Source organism: Canis aureus, chromosome 10 (assembly GCF_053574225.1).
Source record: "Canis aureus isolate CA01 chromosome 10, VMU_Caureus_v.1.0, whole genome shotgun sequence".
NCBI classification, from domain to species: Eukaryota; Metazoa; Chordata; class Mammalia; order Carnivora; family Canidae; genus Canis; species Canis aureus.
The window spans coordinates 28,398,214-28,421,943 of record NC_135620.1 but is presented as its reverse complement, the minus strand read 5'-3'; the positions used below and the strand labels follow the sequence as shown (position 1 = coordinate 28,421,943).

General features: G+C 41.0%; 1 protein-coding gene and 1 pseudogene across 5 annotated transcripts in view; both read right to left on the bottom strand.

The window, feature by feature from the left end:
- Positions 1-2,027: 2,027 nt before the first annotated feature.
- MLANA (melan-A) overlaps positions 2,028-23,730 on the bottom strand; it is a 75,422-nt gene continuing 53,719 nt past the window's right edge. The window contains exons 3-9 of one of the 5 annotated variants that reach the window (XM_077911890.1): positions 16,811-16,889; positions 15,931-16,169; positions 14,436-14,518; positions 14,189-14,290; positions 9,996-10,092; positions 4,347-4,460; positions 2,028-2,298 (exon numbers count right to left, since the gene is read on the bottom strand). In XM_077911890.1, the coding sequence (XP_077768016.1) occupies positions 2,230-2,298; positions 4,347-4,460; positions 9,996-10,092; positions 14,189-14,265 (357 nt within the window). In that variant the 5' untranslated portion in view covers positions 14,266-14,290; positions 14,436-14,518; positions 15,931-16,169; positions 16,811-16,889 and the 3' untranslated portion in view covers positions 2,028-2,229. Of the gene's footprint in view, positions 2,299-4,346; positions 4,461-9,995; positions 10,093-14,188; positions 14,291-14,435; positions 14,519-15,930; positions 16,215-16,810; positions 16,890-23,730 lie in introns of all 5 variants that reach the window. The other 4 variants (XM_077911889.1, XM_077911888.1, XM_077911891.1 and 1 more) reach the window with 4 other exon arrangements.
- On the bottom strand, positions 22,075-22,725 carry LOC144321627 (transmembrane protein 14C pseudogene; annotated as a pseudogene).

Here is a 23,730-nt window from a genome sequence, read left to right as displayed (position 1 = left end):
TAACTCTTTGAGGAACCTCCACACAGTTTTCCAGAGTGGCTGTACCAGTTCACATTCCCACCAACAGTGCAAGAGGGTTCCCCTTTCTGCACATCCTCTCAACATTGATGGTTTCCTGTCTTGTTAATTTTCGCCATTCTCTCTGGTGTGAGGTGGTATCTCATTGTGGTTTTGGTTTTTTGGGTTTTTTTTTTAATTTTTTAATTTTTATTTATTTATGATAGGCACACAGTGAGAGAGAGAAAGGCAGAGACACAGGCAGAGGGAGAAGCAGGCTCCATGCACCGGGAGCCCGACGTGGGACTCGATCCCGGGTCTCCAGGATCGCGCCCTGGGCCAAAAGCAGGCGCTAAACCGCTGCGCCACCCAGGGATCCCTCATTGTGGTTTTGATTTGTATTTCCCTGATGGCAAGTGATGCAGAGCATTGTCTCATATGCTTACTGGCCATGTGTATGTCTTCTTTGGTGAAATTTCTGTTCATGTCTTCTGCCCATTTCATGACTGGATTGTTTGTTTCTCCAGTGTTGAGTTTAAGAAGTTCTTTATAGATCTTGGATACTAGCCTTGTATCTGATATGTCATTTTCTCCCATTCTGTAGGTTGTCTTTTAGTTTTGTTGATTGTTTATTTTGCTGTGCAGAAGCTTTTTATCTTGATGAAGTCCCAATAGTTCATTTTTGCTCTTGTTTCCCTTGCCTTCATAATGTATCTTGCAAGAAGTTGCTGTGGCCAAGTTCAAAAAGGGTGTTGCCTGTGTTCTCCTCTAGGATTTTGATGGAATCTTGTCTCACATTTAGATCTTTCATCCATTTTGAGTTTATCTTTGTGTAGGGTGTAAGAGAATGGTCTAGTTTTATTCTTCTGCACGTGGCTGTCCAATTTTCCCAGCACCATTTATTGAAGAGACTGTCCTCTTTCCAGTGGATATTGTTTTCTGCTTTGTCAAAGATGAATTCACCATAGAGTTGAGGGCCCATTTCTGGGTTCTCTATTCTGTTCCATTGATCTATGTGTCTGTTTTTGTGCCAGTACCATACTGTGTTGATGACCACAGCTTTGTAGTACAATACTAAAAATCTGGCATTGTGATGCCCCAGCTCTGGTTTTCTTTTTCAATATTCTCCTGGCTATTCGGGGTCTTTTCTGATTCTATACAAATCTTAAGATGATTTGTTCCAACTCTCTGAAGAAAGTCCAAGGTGTTTTGATAGGAATTGTATTAAATGTGTAAATTGCCCTGCATAGCATTGACATTTTCACAATATTAATTCTTCCACTCCATGAACATGGAATATTTTTCCATCTCTTTGTGTCTTCCTCAATTCCTTTCAGGAGTGTTCTGTAGTTTTTAGGGTATAGATCCTTTACTTCTTTGGTTAGGTTTATTCCTAGGTATCTTATGCTTTTGGGTGCAATTGTAAATGGGATTGACTCCTTAATTTCCCTTTCTTCAGTTTCATTGTTAGTGTATAGAAATGCCACTGATTCACAAAGAGCCATTATTGACACTTTACTGATCAGATGAATCTGACTATAATTTGGTAGGTCAATCAACTCTGGTTTTTTGTTTGTTTGTTTGTTTGTTTAAAGATTTCATTTATTTATTCATGGGAGACACAGAGAGAGAGAGGTAGAGACATAGGCAGAGGGAGAAGCAGGCTCCCTGCAGGGAGCCAGAAGTGGAACTCAATCCTGGGACTCTGGGATCATGCCCTAAGCCGAAGGCAGACGCTCAACTACTGAGCCACCCAGGATCACGAGCTCTTTGTCTTAAACCTATAGAGGTATCCTTTGTGAATACTCCATGGCACAGACTCATCTGCAACAATTCTGTTAGAGTTCATGTTGGTCAAAAGATTGCTTCTTCAAAAATCAGCATAGTAGTTTGTTAGTTATTAGCCAAATTTCAACTAAAAAAAATTGAATGATCCCAGAACACGTATTTAAATTTAAATTCAGATAATAACACCATAGATTTATTAGAATTACTACTAGCATAAATTGTATCAGGCATTACAACGTTAGTTGACAAAATTTTTTCCACTTTAATATTTCTCATCATTCCCTCAATTAGTATTGCTAGTTGCTCTACTAAGAATTTAACAACAAGCTTAGTATTAGAGAGAATGTACACTGTTTCTATGGTATTCTGAAGCAGAACATCAGGTATCCACATTAAAATCCAGCAGAAGTGTGAAGGAAATCATTTAAGCACCTCTTGGCATTCTCACGGCAAATAAGGTGGTGATGACTGTTCTGCAGAGAGTTTCTCATAGGCAGGTGGTGCATTGGGAACCTGTGAAAATGAGAAAGGGAGAGTATGGGCTTGGCAACAGTGCAGAGGTTTCTGGAAGAGGGGTAAAGTTAGTGGTCAGCAGCATATGTATACTACTTCTCTGGACTGAACCTTGTAAGTGCTCGCATCTAATTCCCGACCCAACAAGATAATCATTGTTAAATTTCATAAGTGTGTATGTTGAAATAGCAGGAGGGGGAAGAGTAGAGAAAAATAGAGCTAATGGCCTTTCCAAAATCTCAAAAACTTATTTATATCTTCATTATTCTTGTCAGTACAAGTCCCAAGCCCTAAATAGTGAATTATTGAACACTGTATAAAGCCACTAATATACATATATACCATATATATAGATCTCTGTAGTTGTGTCTAAAGGCCAGTGCTATTATCAGTACAGTACAATGTGTTAGGCCTTCATTTAATGTTTACAACAATTCTAAGAGTATTTTCATTGTTTTTATGTTACAGGTTGGAAAACTGAGGTCAAGTCACTTGTCCAAGGTCACACAACTTCACAGTAATTTGGCTCCAGAGTCTGTTCTTTCAACCATTAAAATATACTGCATCTGTACCAGTGCTGTATAGAGTATAGAAATAGAAAACACAGTATACCATATATCTGGTTTTAATTTTCTAGTAGCCATATTACAAAAATAAAAACAAACAGGTAAAATTAATCTTCATAATTTATTTTATTTAATCCCACATGTCAAAATATTATCATTTCAACATGTAATTGATATAAAAATCATTAATGAATTATTTATATTCTTTTCCTCAGACTAAGTCTTTAAAATCCAGTATGTATTAGCACATCTTAATTCAAACTACTATGTTACAAGTGCTCAATAGCCACATGTGGCCAGTGGCTACTCTGTTAGACTGCACAGCTTATACAATTAATAACAGATGTTTTTTTCCTCCTCCCTTAGATATATCTACATCCAAAGATACAGATGCAGTGAAACGCTGGGAGACCTGCACCCCAATGTTTATAGCAGCAATGTCCACAATAGCCAAACTGTGGAAGGAGCCTCAGTGTCCATCGAAAGATGAATGGATAAAGAAGATGTGGTCTATGTATGCAATGGAATATTACTCAGCCATTAGAAATGACAAATACGGGATCCCTGGGTGGCGCAGCGGTTTGGCGCCTGCCTTTGGCCCAGGGCGTGATCCTGGAGACCTGGGATCGAGTCCCACATTAGGCTCGCGGTGCATGGAGCCTGCTTCTCCCTCTGCCTGTGTCTCTCTCTCTGTGACTATCATAAATAAATAAAAATTAAAAAAAAAAAAGAAATGACAAATACCCACCATTTGGTTCAACATGGATAGAACTGGAGAGTATTATGCTGAATGAAGTAAGTCAATCGGAGAAGGTCAAACATTATATGGTCTCATTCACTTGGGGAATATAAAAAATAGTGAAAGGGAATAAAGGGGAAAGTGGAGAAAGTGAGCGGGAAATATCAGTGAGGGTGACAGAACATGAGAGACTCCTAACTCTGGAAAAAGAACAAGGGGTGGTGGAAGGGAGGTGAGCAGGGTGATGGGGTGATTGGGTGATGGGCACTGAGGGGGGCACTTGACAGGATGAATACTGGGTGTTACACTATATGTTAGCAAATGGAAGTCCAATAAAAAAATATACAAATATATATATATATCTACATTCAGAAAAAGGCAAATAAGACATAAAAAAAGACATAAGACAAAAAAATACTATATCCAGAATTGAGTTCTTTCTTTGGATCTTACTACATATGTAAGGGATCTCATCATGGGCCCTGGAAAACCTGGCTATGACAGGACACAATTTAAGAAAATCTCTGTACTTCCATCTTTTTTTTTTTTATCTTTGTTATTGTTTAATTTTTTATTATGGTAAAATACAGATAATATAAAATTTACCATTTTAATCATTTTAAGTGTAGAGTTCAATAGCATTACATATATACACATTGCCCTTGCTTAAGTTGGAATAATTTTATTCATTGGAATTAAAAGCAGCCACACAATGAACACCAAGATGCAAGATCTCAACCTACCACAAGTTCACAATTACTCTCTTGAAAAGGCAGTTTGCTGTGCTGGTGACCAAAACCCTCATGTGGACATCTTCCTCTTAAGGTACTTTGAGTGCCAGCATGAATACTTTTGTCCTGAAATGTGAATGCATGAAGGTCAGTGGGTGAGAAAAAAGAATGGAGTTCTGTAAGAAAAGAGAAGAAAAATGAAGTTATTTTTAAGAATAAGTTTTTTTTTTTTTTAAGAATAGGTTTATTTTTGTAAAAGAGTTTATTTATTCATGAGAGACACAGAGAGAGAGAGACAGAGACACAGGCAGAGGGAAAAGCAGGCTCCCCTTGGGGAGCCTGATGCAGGACTGGATCCCAGGACCCCAGGATCATGACCTGATCCAAAGGCAGACACTCAACCACTGAGCCACCCAGGTGCCCCAAGAATGGGTTTTTAAATCTTGGTTCTGCCACTTACCTGCAATGTGTCCTCAGGCTAGTCACTTTACTTCTCTGAATTCTAGTGTTTGCATCTTTAATATGAATGCCACCTACCACTCAGAGTTGTAGAAGTTAAAACTAAAGGTAAAGCACTTAATATGGCACCTGACACCCATTAGTTAGTGAATATATATATATATATATATATACACACATATATATATATATATTTTAAGATTTTATTATTCATGAGAGACACACAGAGAGGCAGAGACACAGGCAGAGGGAGAAACAGGCCCCATGCAGGGAGCCCGATGGGGACCCCATCCAGGGTCTCCAGGACCACACCCTGGGCTGAAGGTGGTGCCAAACTGCTGAGCCACCCGGGCTGCCCCCAGTCAGTGAATATTTTTAAAGGGAAGGAGAAAAAGAATGAATCTGAACACTGAACCTCAGAGAATGACTTAAAAAAAAATATATATATATATATATATTTTATTTATTTGAGAGAGAGCATACAAGTGGAGTGAGAGGCAAAAGGAGAAGGAGAAGCAGACTCCTTGCTGAGCAGGGAGCCTGATATAGGGCCTAATCCCAGGACCCTGAGATCACAACCCGAGCCAAAAACAGATGCTTAACTGATCCACCCAGGTGACCCAGAATTTCAGAGAATGATTGCAAGTGGAGATGATCAAACTAGCGAGGACAAGCATATGAGAAACTTGGCAGCAGGGACTCACTGCCTATTTCTGCCTTCCCTGTAATGACAGCAAAATATCTTAAACACTATGCATATGCATTTAAACAAATGCACATGTTGTGGTAGGAATGCTGTGGTAGCCTGAGCTTCCAAGTCAAGTTGCAACATAAGTCTACCTAAGATGAAGTTACACACCCTGAGTCACTGTAGGGAAGGGTGGGTGAGAGCTCAGTTTGGTGATTTGCACAGGTTTTGGGGGTGATATTCTCCATCCCTAGAAGAGAATGACAGCAGATTGTGCAGGACAGAGACATACCCAAATGGGGACTTCAGGAGTGATGTACTGTGGTGAGATGGAGCATTTCATCACTGACATAGTTTAAATTGCTGGCACACTGTCATAATAAAAAGCAGATTTTAGTTGCTTGTATTATTATCAAATTCTCCACAATGGTAGTTCTCAAACTTTAGCATGCATCTGTATCACTTGAGGGCTTGTTAAACACAGATTGCTGGGCCCACATCCAGGATTTCTGACACAGTAGATCTAGGGTAAGGCCCATAATCTGCATTTCTAACAAGTTCCCAGGTGATAGTGTCAAAACTGCTCATCCAGGGCCACATGGAGAACCACCACTCTGCACATAGAGCACTTCCCTATTGCCTGCACCTGGGTGACCCAGCTATACTTAGATCCTTAGAAGGACTGGGCAGATAATGCATATGCATCAGAGGGCCAGGTGGGGACAACAGGAAAGGAAGGAGTATATCTTATCTAAAGGGACAATCACTGTGCAGCTGACATTTTTTGCCAGATCTTTGATTTTTTAAAAAACAAACTAGAAATCAAGATTTTTATGTAAACTGTTACTTTTAAATGTTGGCACCTAATTCAATTTCTTAAAATACAGACCTAAACATATCAGTGAGCTAAATCCAGACAGTAGGGCATTCGCAGCATACACTCTGTGGTACTAGCCAAGACAGGCTGGATCAGGGAGGCTGTGTGGATGCTGAGCAGCTCTTCAGGCTTCTCTGAGGACTGTGACTGATCATTGGAGTCTACTAGCTTGGAAGAGGGCATCAAGGTAGGTTTCCCAGAGTGAAGTGTTTGGAACATCACTGAGGTGAGGCCAGACATGGATTGGGGCTGATAACTACACAGTCTTCAGTCTGTAAAAAAGTAGTTTTCCTAAACTCTAGTCTGAAATTAATATTGATGCTACCCCCTGGAAGGATATATACACAGGGCCCGGTCTTGACGTAAGGATGCACGAAGTTTGTTTTCTTCCCAAGTCCCAGCAATATACTGCAGGTAAAGTATTCAATGCATTTTCTCCCTTTACCTTAATTATCACTGTTGTTGTTTTTCTGTTTTGTAAATTTCTCACTTGCCATGGGATAGGAGTATGATCTACTCAGCTCACTGCTAGTTCTTTGCATTTGCATTAAAACTTTAGCATGCATTTTAAAAGGCAGCTTCTTGGGTCGCACCCTCAGAGAGGGTCCCAGAATCTGCATTTTAGCAAGAGCTCCAGATATGAGTACAGGGGCCCCTGACCATTGAGAAACACAACATATGAAACATGAATATAAACTGAGCTGTCAAGGGGGTCCTCAAAATTCTTCTCCAAGAATCAAAAAGCATTATGTCTTAAACCTCCAGGTGAAAGGATAAAGTTGGTAAATGCAAAAAACAACTTTCATCCCCTTACAAATCATCTTCCTGCAGAAGCAAGTTGCTACTAAAAGCAATCTTTCAAAAGATGTTTTTTTGGGGCTAAAGGGAATTGTGAGTCAGTGGAAACATTTTAGGAGATCTTAATTCCAACCAATCTTGCTACCATTCTATGTTCAGAAAAAGTGGGGAAATAAACATTTCAAAGCTTAAAACTCAGGTGTCTGAAATTTGCATTTATTGTCATTTGTGTCCTTTGGCTTACCATTGTTATTTTTTTAAGTAGGCTCCATGCCCAGTGCAAAGTCTAATGGAGGGCTTGAACTCTTGACCCTGATATCAGTAGCTGAGATGAGAACAAGAGCCAGACACTTAATTGACTGGGCCATGTTGGGTGTGGAGCCTATTTAAAGAAAAAAAAAAGAAAGAAAGGGGGGAAACCTCCAAAGAGAGGCAGGGAGGTAATTATGTAATTAAATGCAGTATTACGTGCACTATTGTACATAATTTTGCCTAAGTTTCTTAAACTACGGATTCCAACCCAGCTTTTCAAGACTAAGTCTCAAAACGAGATTTTAATATAATTTTAAAAAATAAATGACAGCATTTTTAGATGCCATGAGAACCAGAGAATTTAAACACAGCTCCATCTCATAAAAATTCCAGAAACTCTATAAATCACTGATCTAGACCTAGAGGAATGGAGACATGGTAGGTTGAACTTGAACCTTACTAAGCAAAATGTCCATAGTGTCTGAGCTTATGACATTAAAGACTGCCTATTATAGTTTAATTAAATTTAAGATGAGAGTGTTGAAGCAGAAAGTGAAAAAAAATTGTATTTTTGTCCAGAAGCATCAAGCTAGTAGTTATGGACAATTAGGGTACTAACACATTGAGTTTGTAGAGCTTTTATTCCTTAAAAGACTAAACTAGGGGATCCCTGGGTGGTGCAGCGGTTTAGCGCCTACCTTTGGCCCAGGGCGCGATCCTTGAGACCCAGGATCGAATCCCACATCAGGCTCCCGGTGCATGGAGCCTGCTTCTCCCTCTGCCTGTGTCTCTGCCTCTCTCTCTCTCTCTGTGACTATCATAAAAAAAATAAATAAATAAATAAAAATTAAAAAAAAATACTAAACTATTATGTGTTTTTGTACACAAGCACAGAATTAAATAAAAATATAGAAGAAAATATATATTGAATAAAGACACATCACATGTGCCTAGGTGTAGAATAGAGCAAATGAGGCTCAGGGAAGTTAAAATCTAAGGTCACCAAGCAATTCAGTGACAATGAGACCAAATGCTGATGCCATATAATTGAGTGGCTGCTATATTCCAGGCACTGGAGAAACAAAGATGTCTAAGAAATATTCTCTGGTCCCAGTTCATATGTGGGGGAAAGAAAAGGAGTGAAAGAAGCAAAAAGTAAATAACCAATTACAAGACAATGTTAACTCCATGCTAGAGGCAGAAATGGAGTTCTGTGTCAGAAGGCAAAGTCCCTCCCTAATCTGTTGTGGACAGCCCAAATGAGGTATCATACGAGTGCAAGGTCCATCTCTAACCTCTTAGCCCAAAGCTTTCCTATGGTACTTGGTTTGGAATCTTATTCAGACTCCGCGATTCTCCTTTCTGCTAAATGTCAGTATACTGAAGGGCTACTGCTCAGTTTCTGTGTCATCCCCCAAACCTGCTATGTCTTTCATGATTTGTATTTGGGGCACTCTGGCAAGATGGGCATTAGGAAAGGGACACTTGGGACTGCCCAAACTTCCTGACAAGGAGAAGAAGTCAAAGCTAGAGCTCTCACCTTCCTCTACTCCTCTTCAGACTGCCAAACTCCAAATCCCCACCTACACCAACCCTCCCCTCCACCACACAACCATTTTGCCTAAATTGCTGAGTGAGGAATGGGACTTTCCAACATCTTTTGTAAAGATACTTTTATTCCATTATGTATCAACTCAGTTTTCAGATGTGTAATGAAAGAGAGAGGGGGAGGGAAAGCTGGAGGGAGGGAGGGAGAGAGAGAGAAAAGGAAGGAGGGGGAAGGGGAGAGAGAAATTGCAATTCTTTTTTCATTCCACTGCTCACAATGGATAATGCCTCTGGATGCTTAAGACCTAAGGTGCTACCCCGCTTTGAAGTGAAACTTGTAGTTCTTATAGTTTAGCAACTCAGTTGATGTTTCCCATTTATGGAAGACACTGCTACTCTAAGACTAGACTGTGTAATTTGTTAGCTTCCTGCTCATATGGGTAAAGAAGAAAAAATTCTGTCAAAACTACATTGGCCATCAAAAGAGAATGGACCTTGTTAATAACCCAGTGGTCCTTTGTGCTGCTGAGGGGTGGATGGTTTACTTATTGTACTGATGGCTGGATAGGTCCTACTTATGCTAAATGCTTGGTATAACAGAGTTAGAAGAACTTGGCACTCCCAGGGAAACTGGGAGGAAAGGGGTAAAGCAGCAAGGTGAGATGAGCAGCCACTAAATGGAGGAACAGAACCCCTGAGAATCCTCAGGATGATTGATAAGACCTGGAGCAACTCACATGCTGCTGTTTGCTGTGCAAAAGGATCAGAACCCCTACCCCTGGGCTCCACAAATTATCAGTGCTCAGCATTTAAGTTTGCTGTGAGTGAAACCAAAGAGGTGGGCCAAGTTTCTGGTTGGAGTTCATGTCTAGGCAAAAGCAAAGGAAAAGCTGCAAGAAGAAGAGAAAGACTCGTCAGAACCAGAAATGAGAGTTCAAGGTGATCATAAGAATGTTATCTTACTCCCCAGAAATTCAGAGAAAGAAGGGCAAGGGTGTCCTGGATCTGGAGGGATCCCAGCAGCAGAAAGTTTACTAACCCTCAAGCTTCTGTATCCACTTCGTCTTCTACAATACCAACAGGCAATGAGCAGCAAAATTCCCAGGATCACTGTCAAGATTCCAATCCCTGCAGCCCTGGCCCAAGAGATAGACAAATCCATCTGGGTACAGAAACCTTGTTCTAGATTGTGATGAATCATACATCAGTCTTCAATCTTCACAGGAGCTTTCCCATCCCAAAGCCACATGTTCCATTTCCCAAGTAGTTTCCCACCCCCACCCCACCTGACCCCACACTGAACACCCACCAACCTCCAGCACCTGTGTCGAGGGACAGGAGCTTCTTTAGGAGCCTCTCCGATGTGTGCCCACATAAGTAGTGCTAACTGGCATGGCCTAACCATCCCAGTTCCAGGCACAAGAGGTGCAGGAGCAACTAACCCATATGTGAACAATGTATTTACAGAGACTGAGTTATCTTTTCTTTTCATCAGGGCGTTTCCCCCCAACTATCAGTCCACAAAAAGGATTGATACTTAAATTAACTTAAGATTGCTATGATGAACATTTTACATATATTAGATTATTTAATTCTCACAACAGCCCTGTAAAGTAGGCACCACTTATCATCCCCATTTCACAGGTGAGGACATAGATTCAGAGGTTAAGTGCTTTGCTGATGGTTATAAAGAGGTAGCACAAGATGGAGCCAGGATTTGAACTTGAGTTTGTTTCATTTGTGTTTGTGTCCTCTTTGCCTGAAACTCATCCCCTCACTGCTTGCCCATGACTAATATATTCACATTCAAAGACTCAGCATCACCCCTCCCAGGATGATGGCAACCTATTCTGGCTTCTCTCATAAACAGCCCTATAGTGGTAATTGGCAGTGTGCCTACCTGTCTCTTCTAGGAAAGGAGTTCCCAAATGAGTTGTTTGGTTTGGGATTTGTTTTCAAATCCCAAAAATGCATAGAAAATGTCAGGCACTCTGGTGTTTCAAAAAATATTTCTTGAAGATGGATAGATGGATGAATAGACATTTGGATGGATGGCCAAACATATTTTTAAAAATGAACAAATGAATTATGAGTGATTACAAATCCACATCTGCAAAATTAATGAGCCATTTAATATCTTCTTTAAAATAATTATGTATAAATATGTGGATTTGGGGCATGATGCTAGTTCCAACATCATTATTTTTTTCCATTTGCAATTGGAACTGAAGATCTGAAATACCATCTTTAAAGATCCATCCTTCCTTTGTCCTAACCGCTTAATTCTCCGTTACTTTCACCTCTTGTGGGTATTGACACTCTAGTGAGAATGAGGAGATCCACAACTTTCCACACAGCAGGTTTTGGTTGGAGATGAAGAAAAGGTAATGAAGAGAAGGAGAGAGCATTTAAAGCAGCCATCGAGGGTTAGAACTGGCACATCTTGACTGAAGGGGTGGAAGTAGGGCTTGCGGGATTTAGAGATATCCAAGACTATACCTATTGCATGGGGATACCAGAGCCCAGCCCAGCTAGGGTATCCCAGGACATCTGACTCATGTTTACATTCAGCTAGGCAAGCTCCTATCTGGCCTCTGCTTGCTCAAGGAATCCAGTTCAGGATGACCAAGGACCAAACCAGTTGGGTCAGTCCTTGCTGCTTACTCTGTTATCACCTAAGTGATCTGGAAAAGACATTTCAGAATGGAGCTAGAGATAGAACTCTGGGGATGCTGAGACAAGAGGCCTGATCTCTCCAGCCTGCTTGGCTGCCATGTCAGAGACCCCAGCTGACATTTGAAGTCAGAGATTGCAGATATTAGGTAAGCACCTCCCAACTAGCCAGGCATGGATTATTAAAAGATAGAGCATTGGGACTCAATCATGGGGAGAAGTGTCTGAGCTGAACCTACAGCAAAGTTGTAGCATCACTGAAACTGTTCTGCTCCTCAGCAGCAGGAGCAATCTGGGCATCTAAACAAGCCTTTTGAGCCCTGTGTCCAGTGGCCCCTGGGAAAGATTAGTTACTGCAACGGCCCTGGAAACAGGTCTGAAAGCTGTGCTTTCCCTGTATAACAATTAGCTAACATCTGCCTGATTTTCTACATCACAACATGATCAAAGTGGAAAGTGCTGTGACTTGCTAAAAAAGGGTTCTGCAGAGCTGGGTGATATAAGAGATTGAGCAGCTGAGGGTGAATCAAAATATAGCTGAGGGTTCTCCTGGAGAGATCTTTGTCCTGTACCAACTACCTGACCACCTCCTTCTCAAGGCAGCTGAGGCATCAAGTCTATCCTGTCCATCTCTAAACCAGTTGGGTGACAGTGCTGGATAAAAACTCTGACCTAATTATGCAGGTCAGTCCACCCACTTTGTGGATCATGAAGCTGAGACCTACCGAGACTCATCAACATCACCACCACCTTAGCAGCTACTCTGTCCTTCATTGAGCACTGATTTGTGCCAAGCATTATGCCAAGCACCCCACATATAGGCTTTTATTTCATCATCACAATAATCCTGTGAGGTAGATACGATGTTCATGTCACAGCGGGTATCCCCATAATTTTAAACTGGTAAAATGCCCAATGATGCACAAGTGGTAAGTGGCAGAACCAGAATTCACAGTGACTGGCCTAAGATACCCAACCAGTGCCTTTCCTGCCATATCGCCCTTTCCTGATATGAAGCTGTCACAAGGAGCATTCAGTGGGCTCTTGTGACTGAAGGCAGCTGATTCAATTCCTGGCATGCTTGTGCTCCAATTTCACCCACCAAGGCTGTGGTTATCCCCTTGGATATCCTAACACAGACAGAGCTCTGTTCCAGTTCCTTATGCACAGTCACATTGCATTCACACACACACACTCAGTGATTGATAGATTAGAAAACATCAGGATATGCCAGACACACCAAAATAATGCAGTTTGCAGCTGGGCAGGACTCTCTAGAGTGTCACCAAATGCCTCCTGTAGCAGAGTCACCTGAGGTGGATGTTAAAGTGCAAACTCTGAGCCCCACCAAATCAGCCTCTCTGGCAGAAATACCTGGGAAACTGCATTTTACAAAACCTCCATGAGTGACGCATGCCCTCTCACTTCTTACTAAAGTTTTACAGAGATACAGCTTGTTGAATTATCATACAGAAACTGAAACAACATCCTACTTAATATCATGTGTACTCTAAACATACCCCCAAAAATACATTTTTTACTCTTGGGATATTTTTTCAGAAAATCTCCCCATTCCCAACTGACCATGCAGGGATGTTAGAAAATCCCACTGGCATCTTCTGAGGAAATGCTCCCAGCCTAAACTCTTCCTCAGTGCCTTTAATGAGTTCCACATCTTACTTGCCCCTGCTAGTTCACTCTAGTAAAGATTTTTCAATAGTTCCTTCCCCAAGGGAGAGCAAATTTGCAGGAATTTCTGACTAGATCACTTAAGACATGGTCCAAATAAAAACCCGGTACCTTATTTGTCCTGTTGGAGTCTTCATTCAGAAGGTGAAACCCAATCTAGAGCACCATACTCTTGTGTACTCTAGTACATGCAGAATGTGTCCCAGCAGCCTGTCCTACCACTACAGCACTTACGCTTGCCAAAATTATTCTTGAGCCCAATTCTCCACTACACTGTAAAATTTTTTCACAGATAAGTATAGCATCTTAGACTGACTATACATTGCTTAGCACTTAGAAATGCTGAATCCTATAAATATTTATTTTAAATTAATTCATACTTTTAAACACCTTTCCTTAGAATAAAACTATGATGCAGAAATAATAAGCAGGGTCAGAGTGCAGTTGCACATACCTGCCCTTCATTCTTACTAGCTCTTTGGCAACTCACCTTTGTTCTATCCACAGGCCACCTCCAGGAGCCCGAGTGGAGGAGACAGAACAAGGCTTGAGGAAAGAGTCACCTTGCTCCCAGACAGATGTTTTCCAGCTGGGAACCTACAGTGAAAGCCAAATAACCAAGAATACAGACCCCCCAAAAATGCCAAGATCCAACTTCTTATCATTCCTATCTCCTAGCCTGTATGGCCTCAGAAAAGCTTGAGTGAGCCCCTTGTAGGACATGGGGTCCCATCACCTCATTGCCAGGGTTTTAATCTCTGGAGAAATGAACACTAGAGAGATTTACTGACAGACATACGCTTGTGGAAATCAGCAGGCTGTCTGCAAATGGCAAACTGGAAACCCCACTGGATCCAATTTTGAACTTACTCTTCAGCTGTGATGTAGGAGTGGTTATGCCCCTTCTTGGGATAACCAAGGATGAAGTGAGCCTCTTCTCTTGGCATCTTGTGGGATAAGGCCACAGAACACCTAATAGCAAAGTCAAACAGGCATCATTTAACACATTCAGAACATCCTCGCACAGCATTCCATAAATATCTACAAAAAACTCTCTCCAGGTTAACATTAATGATAGCTGGGACCCTCTGGTTTCTCTCTGTGAGAGAATTTGTACCTGCTTATTTCATTGATATCCAGTGGAAATTGCTCAGGTTTCTAACTGCTTCCACCAACTGAAAATTGAGTTCAAAGAAGAAACTACAAACAAAAGCAAAAACTTTGAAATTGAGTTATTATTTGGGGGGGAGGAATGCTCTTCATTTCCTATCAATTTACTCTATACCATAAGCTTATAGAGAAACAAAATACATTCTTTAAAGATGACATTTTATTATTTTTATTATTTTTATTATTTTTATTTTTTTAGAGAGGTGAGAGGAGAGAGGGAGAGGGAGAGCGAGAATTTTAAGCAGGCTCCATGCTGCATGTGAGGCTTCATCTCACCACCCTGAGATCATGACCTGAGCTGAAATCAAGAGTCGGATGCTTAACAACTTAGTCATCCACACACCTCCACAAAAGGCATTTGTATTCATTCCTTACTTTCACTGGCAGAAGACTGGTTAATAAAAGGAGTTATTTCTCTCCAAACGTATTAATTTGATGTCAATCTGTGGTCAAATAGACGGTTATGATCCCATATGAGTATGTAGCTGAGCACAGCATCCTCCAAGTCCACCTTCTAACAAAGGAAATGCCTGGGCTTGTCCATGTTCACCCTGCCCAAACCAAGATAAGGACTCCCATAACCTGACTTTGTCTATTTGTTTCCCTCCCGCTAAAATAAATTTCTGCTTCTCCTTCATTCAAGTCTCATGAATAGGGCTTAAATATGTATGTATGTGTATCATACACAGAATATACATAATATGGAATATATATAATACAAAGTTTAAAACCATAATACAAACAAATAGACAAAAAGCTCATGAACTGCAGAGGTCATGATTAAAGAGTACTGGTTGAAAACCAACAGCGATTTTTCTTCTCTCAATGTCATTGTGCATTTTTCTTCTCTCTTATTCTTATGATTTTCAAAGATCTGATAATAGAATTATATTAATGAGCCTGTTTAAAACAATAGGAGAGAAGTGGAAGAACAGAGTGGGGCATTTGCCACACGAACCCTTTCTATTGGGGCATTTTCTGTGTAAATTTTCATTCTTTATTGTAAAAAAGAAATTATAGTTGAACTCACTGATCATCTCAGGTGAATGATGTAGGGGTGAGACCTATGTTCAAAATTACAGCTACTAAACCCAATTCTGCATTAAATTGTTTTTGTAAATATATGTAAACCTCTGCAAACAGTGTAGGGACAACAAATGTACCTCATCCCAAACCAAGAAAAGCAATCTTTCAAGTGAATACACAAGCAGAATCACAAGTAGGATGCAGCCTAAATAACTGCTCTTCCTGGTTCTCTGCTTTGCTTCTTGGCAGTCTAGGAACAGGATCTAGGAGGAGACTTCATGAGCCCTCAGAAGCTGGAGACTTACATTGAGGAGAAATTTTGCTATTAGCCAAGCACTGTGAAGCAATGAGGGAGGGAGGAGGAGCCCACCAGAATCCCCCAAAACCTGTTCTCTTGGACACGGCCATGCTCTTACCTTCCTGGATGGGATTGTTCTGTCTGTTGGCTGGCTCTGTGTGTGACAATTGCTTCTTTGGCTCTTAATCTTTTAAATTGCTTCTCCTGGTCTCCAGTCCCATGTTAGTCATGAGTTTGGATTTCTGACAGGGTCATCTATGATTGCTTAATTGGCATGAAAGAAACTGCCTTCATTTCTCTCTTCAAAAAGTCATTGTTCATTCTGGCCTCTGTTTTTCCCAGTCTCAGGATTTCCTCCTAGAGAAGCCATTTATTTTAAATATTGGTCACTCCTTCCTAGGACTGCCAGAAAAAATATCGAATATTTGAATTTCAGAAAAACAATGAATATTTTTTAGTATAACTATGCCCCATGCAACATTTTGTAGTATAATTAAGCCCTGCTTACTGGAAGAGACATATTTTTACTAATAAAATATTTATGGGGTGCCTGGGTGGCTCAGTCAGTTAAGCATCTGCCTTCAGCTCAGGTCATGATCTCAGGGTTCTGGGATCAAGCCCCATGTCAGGCTCCCTACTCAACAGGGAGTCTGCTTCTCCCTCTCTCTGCTTCTCCCCTCCCCCCCACTCATGTTCTCTGTCTCTCACTCTCTCACAAATGAATATAAATCTTAAAAAAAATGTTTGTTATCTGAAATTCAAATGTAACTGAGCACCCTATACCCTTTACCCTCCCTCATCTGCTCTCTAAAGAGCCTTTGGTCTCAGACCTGGAGACCATCTAGTCCCACTCTCTCCTGATGAAGAAGAGGAAATAGAAGATCCCTAAAGCCTCCCAAAAAAATTTCCTTATGTTAGTTGGACAGTTACGTAGTCAGGGCCAGGGTCCCCAACAAGAAAATATGGAGTCAGAACAGCTAAAATAAAATAGCACTGACCTCCTGCTTTACAGCTTAGACAGGATGGCATGGACATTCTGCTTTGCAGCTTTTGCAGGAATGACTTCTGCAAAGTGTCCTAAAATAAGACAATTAACCACAAAAACCATTTGTCAATATCACAGACAAGGAGCAGCTAGATCTAAGCCCCCAGATGTCAGAAGAAGAAGAAGAAGAAGAAGAAGAAGAAGAAGAAGAAGAAGAAGAAGAAGAAGAAACCATTAGCACTTGGACATTAACCTAATAGCTAGACAGATAAGTGACCAAAGCCCTGATTGGCAAGACTCAGTACACCATGATTACTTAAGAAAGTTCCACAAAAGAGCTCATAATAACCGCTAAATTTAGAAATACTGAGGACAACCCACTTGGATCCCCTTCCCTCTCCGGAGCTTTATACTTTTGCTCAAAACACTTTGCACTGGTGCCCACCACTCTTTGTCTGGTCTACCTCTTCATTCCTTGAAGCAGTGTGACCAAGAACTGTGGGCACTAAGGCGTCACAAAATCCTGTAACATTAAGGTCCCTGATTTCTCTGTGACATATTCAGAGATAACTATCCCCTGGGGAGAATGGGTTTTGTGCATGTTCAAGGAGCAGACAAAATTTTCTCTTTGAAGGTAGATATGACCTGCCTAGAAACTAACTGAAACCAGGCCTGATTTGACCTGACATCATCATCATCTATCCTGAGAGTCAACCGTGTATAGCCCCTAGAAGCATTCCAATAGACACAACTGTTACCTTTGCTCACCAGCTCTCTGTGACTGTTGTGGACAAACGAAACAAAACACCCACCAGAATTGAGGAATGTGACAATTCTTATCAAATGAGGACTTAGATTACATAACTACTAAGATCATTTTCCCCATAACATCCAACGTCCCCACACCTTCACAATACTATGGCTTTCCAGTTTCTGTTTTGGACTATTCTGTGTGAGGGCATTATCAACTTACTGGATACTGGATAATCATCACTGGAAATGGCAAAAGAGAGAAAAGACAAAGAGACGGATTGATCCTTATTAGGTTAGAGAGGGAAAGCTTTTCTGAAAAGGAGGGAAAATGTAAACTGAGATCTAAATGACAAAAAAGGAGTCATACAAAGATGGAGGAAGAGCATTTCAGACAGAGAAGAACTAGAACAAAGATCCTGAGGCAGAGTAACAGAATAGGACTTAGTCTGGATTTCCAGAATCCAGGCTGATTCAGAAGATTCTGTACCAAAATCAGTAAAACAAGATGATGGAGGAGTAGGAGACCTTAGTTTCATCTGGTCCCAGGAATTCAACTAGATAGCTATCAAATCATTCTGAATGCCTGTGAACTCAACTGGAGATCTAAGAAAAGAATAGCTGCAACTGTACAAATAGAAAAGTGACCACTTTCTGCAAGGTAGGAACTGTGGAGAAGTGAATGCAAGCCAATACAACAAAGATAAACCATGGGAGGAGGGAGCCTCTGTAAGCCAGCACGGGAAAGTGAGCAGCGGAGCGCAAAAGCAGAATTTTTAGAAGTCTGCTCCAGTGAGGGTCATCCATCCTGAAAGCTGAAAGGCACTCAGGTGGTGAAGCAGGGTGGAATCCTAGGTGGGACAGTGTGGTCTCGGGGTCCCTGGGGTCACAGGAGGCAGGGGCGCGGGGGGGGGGGGGGGGCGGGGTGGCGGGGTGTGGCCGAGTTCCCAGGCATCGGAGCAGGGAAGGCTGCTGCAGTCAAAGAGCCGGGGACTAGGCTCTCAGCTCGGGGTTACCATCCACTGCGAACTGGAGCAGGGTCCCAGTGAGCAGCAAAACCTCAGTGAGACTCCTCTTGTTCCCCTGGGAGGAGCAGTTTGGGCGCGCAGGGCAGTACTCTGTAGGGTATAGAGATTTGAAACGGGCATATATAAACCTGAGAGAGAAATGCTTGGTCATAGGCTGTTGGTGAGCGCGGCATGGGCTTGCCAAGGACAGCAGGGAGACAGGAGGGATTGACTGCTTTTCCCTGAAAGCACGCTGAGGAGGGGGCCCCAGCTCTCAGGCTGCGGAACTGGAGGTTGGGAGGCCTCCATTTTCACTCTCATCCTCTAAAGCTGCCCAGAAAGCCTTCAGGGAACAAAAGCCACGTGGAGCACCCCAGAGCCCCTTGTTTAGCCGGGCCCCTGGTGAGGGGGGTGCAGTTTCGCAGGGACACCTGAGAATCAGTGCAACAGGCTCCTCCCCCAGAGATGAGCAAGATCATCCAGCCAAGACCAATTTACCTCCCTAACTGCTCCAGCGCTGGGGGATATAGCAGAGAGAGTTCAGGGGCTTTCCCCCCACGATCCTCTAGCCTTTCCATTTTAATATTTTCTCTTTCCTTTTTCAACTAATTTCTTATCAACTCTTTTTTAAAAATCTTTTTTTAAATTTCCATTTCTACAGTTACATTATATCCTTTCATTGTACTTAATTTTATTTGTGTATATACACATTTTCCTTTCTTTACAATTTTAGGATGCACACTGAGGAGGGCACTTGACGGGATGAGCACTGGGTGTTATACTATATGTTGGCAAATCAAACTTCAATAAAAAAATAAAAAATAAAAAATTTTAGGATGCAGTTTCTTCTAACAGACCAAAATATATCCAGAATCTAATGTATGGCTCTGTTCTCTTTACCTGTCTGATCATATTCTCTCTTTTCTTTATTATTTGTTAAAGTCTTTTAAAATTTTCATCTTTACAGTTACATTCTATCCTTTCAATGTATTTAATTTTGTATATATATAAGTTTTTCTTTCTTTACAATTTCGAGATGTAGTTTCTTCTACCCAACCAAATGCACTCAGGATATAGTGTATTGTTCTGTTCTGTTCACCAGTCTGTTTATATTCCTTCTTTCTTTCTTTCTTTCTTTCTTTCTTTCTTTCTTTCTTTGTCTTTTAATTTTCATTTTTACATTTACATTCTATCCTTTCATTGTATTTAATTTTATTTTTGTACATATATAAGTTATTTGTTTATGATTTTGGGATCTAGTTTTCTAACAAACAGACCAAAATATACACAGGATCCAGGGTATTGTTCTGTTCTGTTCACCTGTCTAATTATATTCTTTTTTAAAAAAATTTATTTTGTTTGTTACAGGTCTCTTCTGACTTGCTTAGTGTATATTTCTCTGGAGTCATTGTTGCCATTTTAGTGTTTTGTTCTCTCATTAATCTATTCTTATGTGGACAGAATGACAAGATGAAACTCACCTCAAAAAGAGAACAAGGGCAGTACTGACTCCCAGGGACCTAATAAAGTGATGCTGAACTAGAGTTCAGAATAACGGTTATAAGGATACCAGCTAGGCTTGAAAAAAGAATAGAGGACACTAGAAAATTCCTTTCTGGAGAAATAAAAGAACTAAAATCCAATCAAGTCGAATCAATCCAATCCAATCAAGTCGAAATTCAAAAGGCTATCAATGACATGCAAACAAAAATGGAGGCTCTAGTCGGAGGAGGCAAGCTGGCAGAAGAGTGGAAGACTTCATTTCTTCTGGTCCCCTGAATTTTGCTAGTTAACTATCAAAACATTCTGAATACCCGTGAATTCAACCTGAGATGTAAGAAAAGAATATCTGGAACTTTACAAGTAGAAAGGCAGCCACTTTTTGCAAGGTAGGAGGTGCAGAGAAGTGAATTTGAGGGGAGATACCAGAAGATAAATGGTGGGGGGGGGGGGGCGGGAGTGGGAGCTTTTTGATAGAGAGTGACATAGCCCCAGAGGGCAAAATCAAAGCCCTTAGAAATCTGCTCCAATGAGAGACATCCTGCCTGAAAGGTGCTCAGGTACTGAAATAGAATTCTAGGTGGGAGCCTGCAGTCTCAGGATCCCTGGAGTCACAGAATTAACTGGGGGCCTGAGCTTGGGTGGAATTCCCAAGCAGTGGAGCAGGGAAACTGTTTGGGGTCCCCAAGCCCGGGAAGGGGTTCTCAACTTGGTACACCAAGACCTTGAGCCCTGACTGCTCTCCACCAGGGGAACCTGCAGAGGACTGGAACGAAAGGACAGCCACATGCAGAAGAATGAAACTGGACCATTTTCTTACACCACACACAAAGATAAACCCTAAATGATGAAAGACCGAAGTGTGAGATAGGAATCCATCAAAATCCTAGAGGAGAACACAGGCAGCACCTTCTTTGACCTTGGTTGCAGCAACCTCTTGCAAGACACATCTCTAAAAGCAAAAATGAAATATTGGGACTTCATCAAGTTAAAAAGCTATTGCATAACAAAGGTAACAGTCAGTAAAATGAAAATGCATGTGGCTGTCCAATTTTCCCAACAGCACTTATTGAAGATACTGTCTTTATTCCATTGGATATTCTTTTCTGTTTTGTCAAAGATTAGTTCACCATATTGTTGAGGGTCATTTCCGGGTTTTCTATTCTCTCCCTTTGATCTCTGTGTCTGTTTTTGTGCCAGTGCCATGCAGTCTTGATGATTACAGCTTTGTAATACAGCTTGAAGTCTGGGATTGTGATGCCCCCAGCTTTGGTTTTCTTTTTCAACATTCCTTTGGCTATTCGAGGTCATTTCTGGATCCATATAAACCTTAGGAATATTTGTTCCAGTTCTGTGAAAAATGTCAATGTTATTTTGATATGGGTTGCATTGAATGTGTATATTGCTCTGGATAGCATAGGCATTTTATAATATATATTCTTCTAATCCATAAGCATGGAATGTTTTTCCATTGCTCTGCGTCTTCCTCAATTTCTCTCATAAGTGTTGTATAGTTTTCTATACCGGTCCTTTGCCTCTTTGGTTAGGTTTATTCCTAGGTATCTTATGGTTTTTGAAGCAATCATAAACGGGATTGACTCCTTAATTTCCCTTTGTTCTGTCTCATTGTTAGTGTATAGAAATGCAATTGATTTCTCTGCATTGATTTTGTATACTGCCAATTTGCTAAATTCCTCTGTGAGTTCTAGCAATTTGGGGGTGGAGTCTTTTGGATTTTCCACCTAGAGTACCGTGTCATCTGGGAAGTGAGAGTTTGACTTCTTTTTTTTTTTTTTTTTTTTACTTACAGTAAACTTTATTTTCAATATTTCATTTGACATTCTTTCCAGGTAGGTCTGTGCTCTAAAATGAGCCAAAGAACAGAAATCCTAAAGCTCCTAAGAGACTTTTTTCACTGTTCTGAGTAGGGCATGGGGTTTCAGGGCCCTCAATGTTGATACCTAACATTTTACCCCTTGAGGCTTTACCTATAGATACAGAAAGAAGAGATAACATCATGTATAAGAATCAAACTTTATGAGAGTATAAGAAGAAGCTCTCAGGTTACATACCACCCACCTCTTTAAGGTTGTAATGATAATGACTGATTTCTTCTCCTGGAAGTTCAATGTTATTTTTTTGTTTTAAGTAAAATGTCAGAATACTTGTTTCTCTTAATACACTAAAAATAGTAGAAGTTTTAAAATTCTTCATGAGTCCAAGCTGGGACATAGGTACTACTGATGGGGTTTATTCAACACACTAATTCCAAGTTTGGCGACCATCAGCAAACTGGCACCTGCGATTAAGCCCGCAGGCATAAATTTTCCAGAGTGGTAGAACCTCATTCCCATAATGCCAGCCAGGGTTCCAGAGGTAGCTAGGAAAACCCAAATGTTCCTCGGATCTTGAGACAGCTGATAAGCACCCAGGCCTGCTAAACTACCAAAAAACAGCCCAGCAGCCAGTGATGGGACACTACCTGCTTTCGCATAGCCAATGATCCCACCAGAAGCAACCAGCGCCGCATAGCCAAAGCCAATCCAATGTATAGGCACTAGTGGGCCAGAGTCCTTCTGCATCATTCTCCTTCACTCTGACCAGACAGCAGAGTATGAGGCCTGCACCGAACCGCTGCGCGGCGGCCTGCACCAGGCGACGAGGGCGCGCAGACATCGAGAGTTTGACTTCTTTGCCAGTTTGAATGCCTTTATTTCTTTTTGTTGTCTGATTGCTGAGGCTAGGACTTCTAGTGCTATGTTGAATAATAGTGGTGGGAGTGGACCTCCCTGTCGTGTTCCTGACATTAGGGGAAAGCTCTCAGTTTTTCCCTATTTGGAATGATATTCACTATGGGCTTTTCATCGATGGCACTTTGAGAGTTTTATTTTATTTTATTTTTTTAAAGGTTTTATTTATTTATTCATGATAGACATAGAGAGAGAGAGAGAGAGAGGTAGAGACACAGGCAAAGGGAGAAGCAGACTCCATGCCGGGAGCCTAAAGCAGGACTCGATCCCGGGACTCCAGGATCGCACCCTGGGCCAAAGGCAGGTGCTAAACAGCTGAGCCACCCAGAGATCCCCACTTTGAGAGTTTTAATAAAAAAAGATGCTGTACTTTGTCAAATGATTTTTCTGTGTCAAGAGGATCATATAATTCTTTTCTTTTATTTTTCTGTGTCAAGAGGATCATATAATTCTTTTCTTTTATTAATGTGATCTATCACATTTATTTATTTGTGGCTATTGAACCACCCTTGCATACAGGGAATAAATCCCACTTGCTTGTGGTGAATAATTTTTTTTTAATGTACTAGTGGATCCTATTGGTTAGTATCTTGATGAGAATTGTGACATCCATTTTCATCAGTGAAATTGCCTGTAATTCTCATTTTTGGTGGGTTCTTTGTCTGATTTGGGGATCAAGGTAATCCAGGCCTCATGAAATGAGTTTGGGAGTTTTCCTTCCATTTCTAGTTTTTGAAACAGCTTCAGAAAAATAGGTATTAGTATTTCCTTAAATGTTTAGTAAAATTCCCCTGGGAAGCTAGCCAGCCCTGGACTGTGGTTTGTTGGGAGATTTTTATTTTTTTAAGATTTTATTTACTTATTCATGAGAGACACAGAAAGAGAGGAGCAGAGACACAGGCAGAGGGAGAAGCAGGCTCCACATG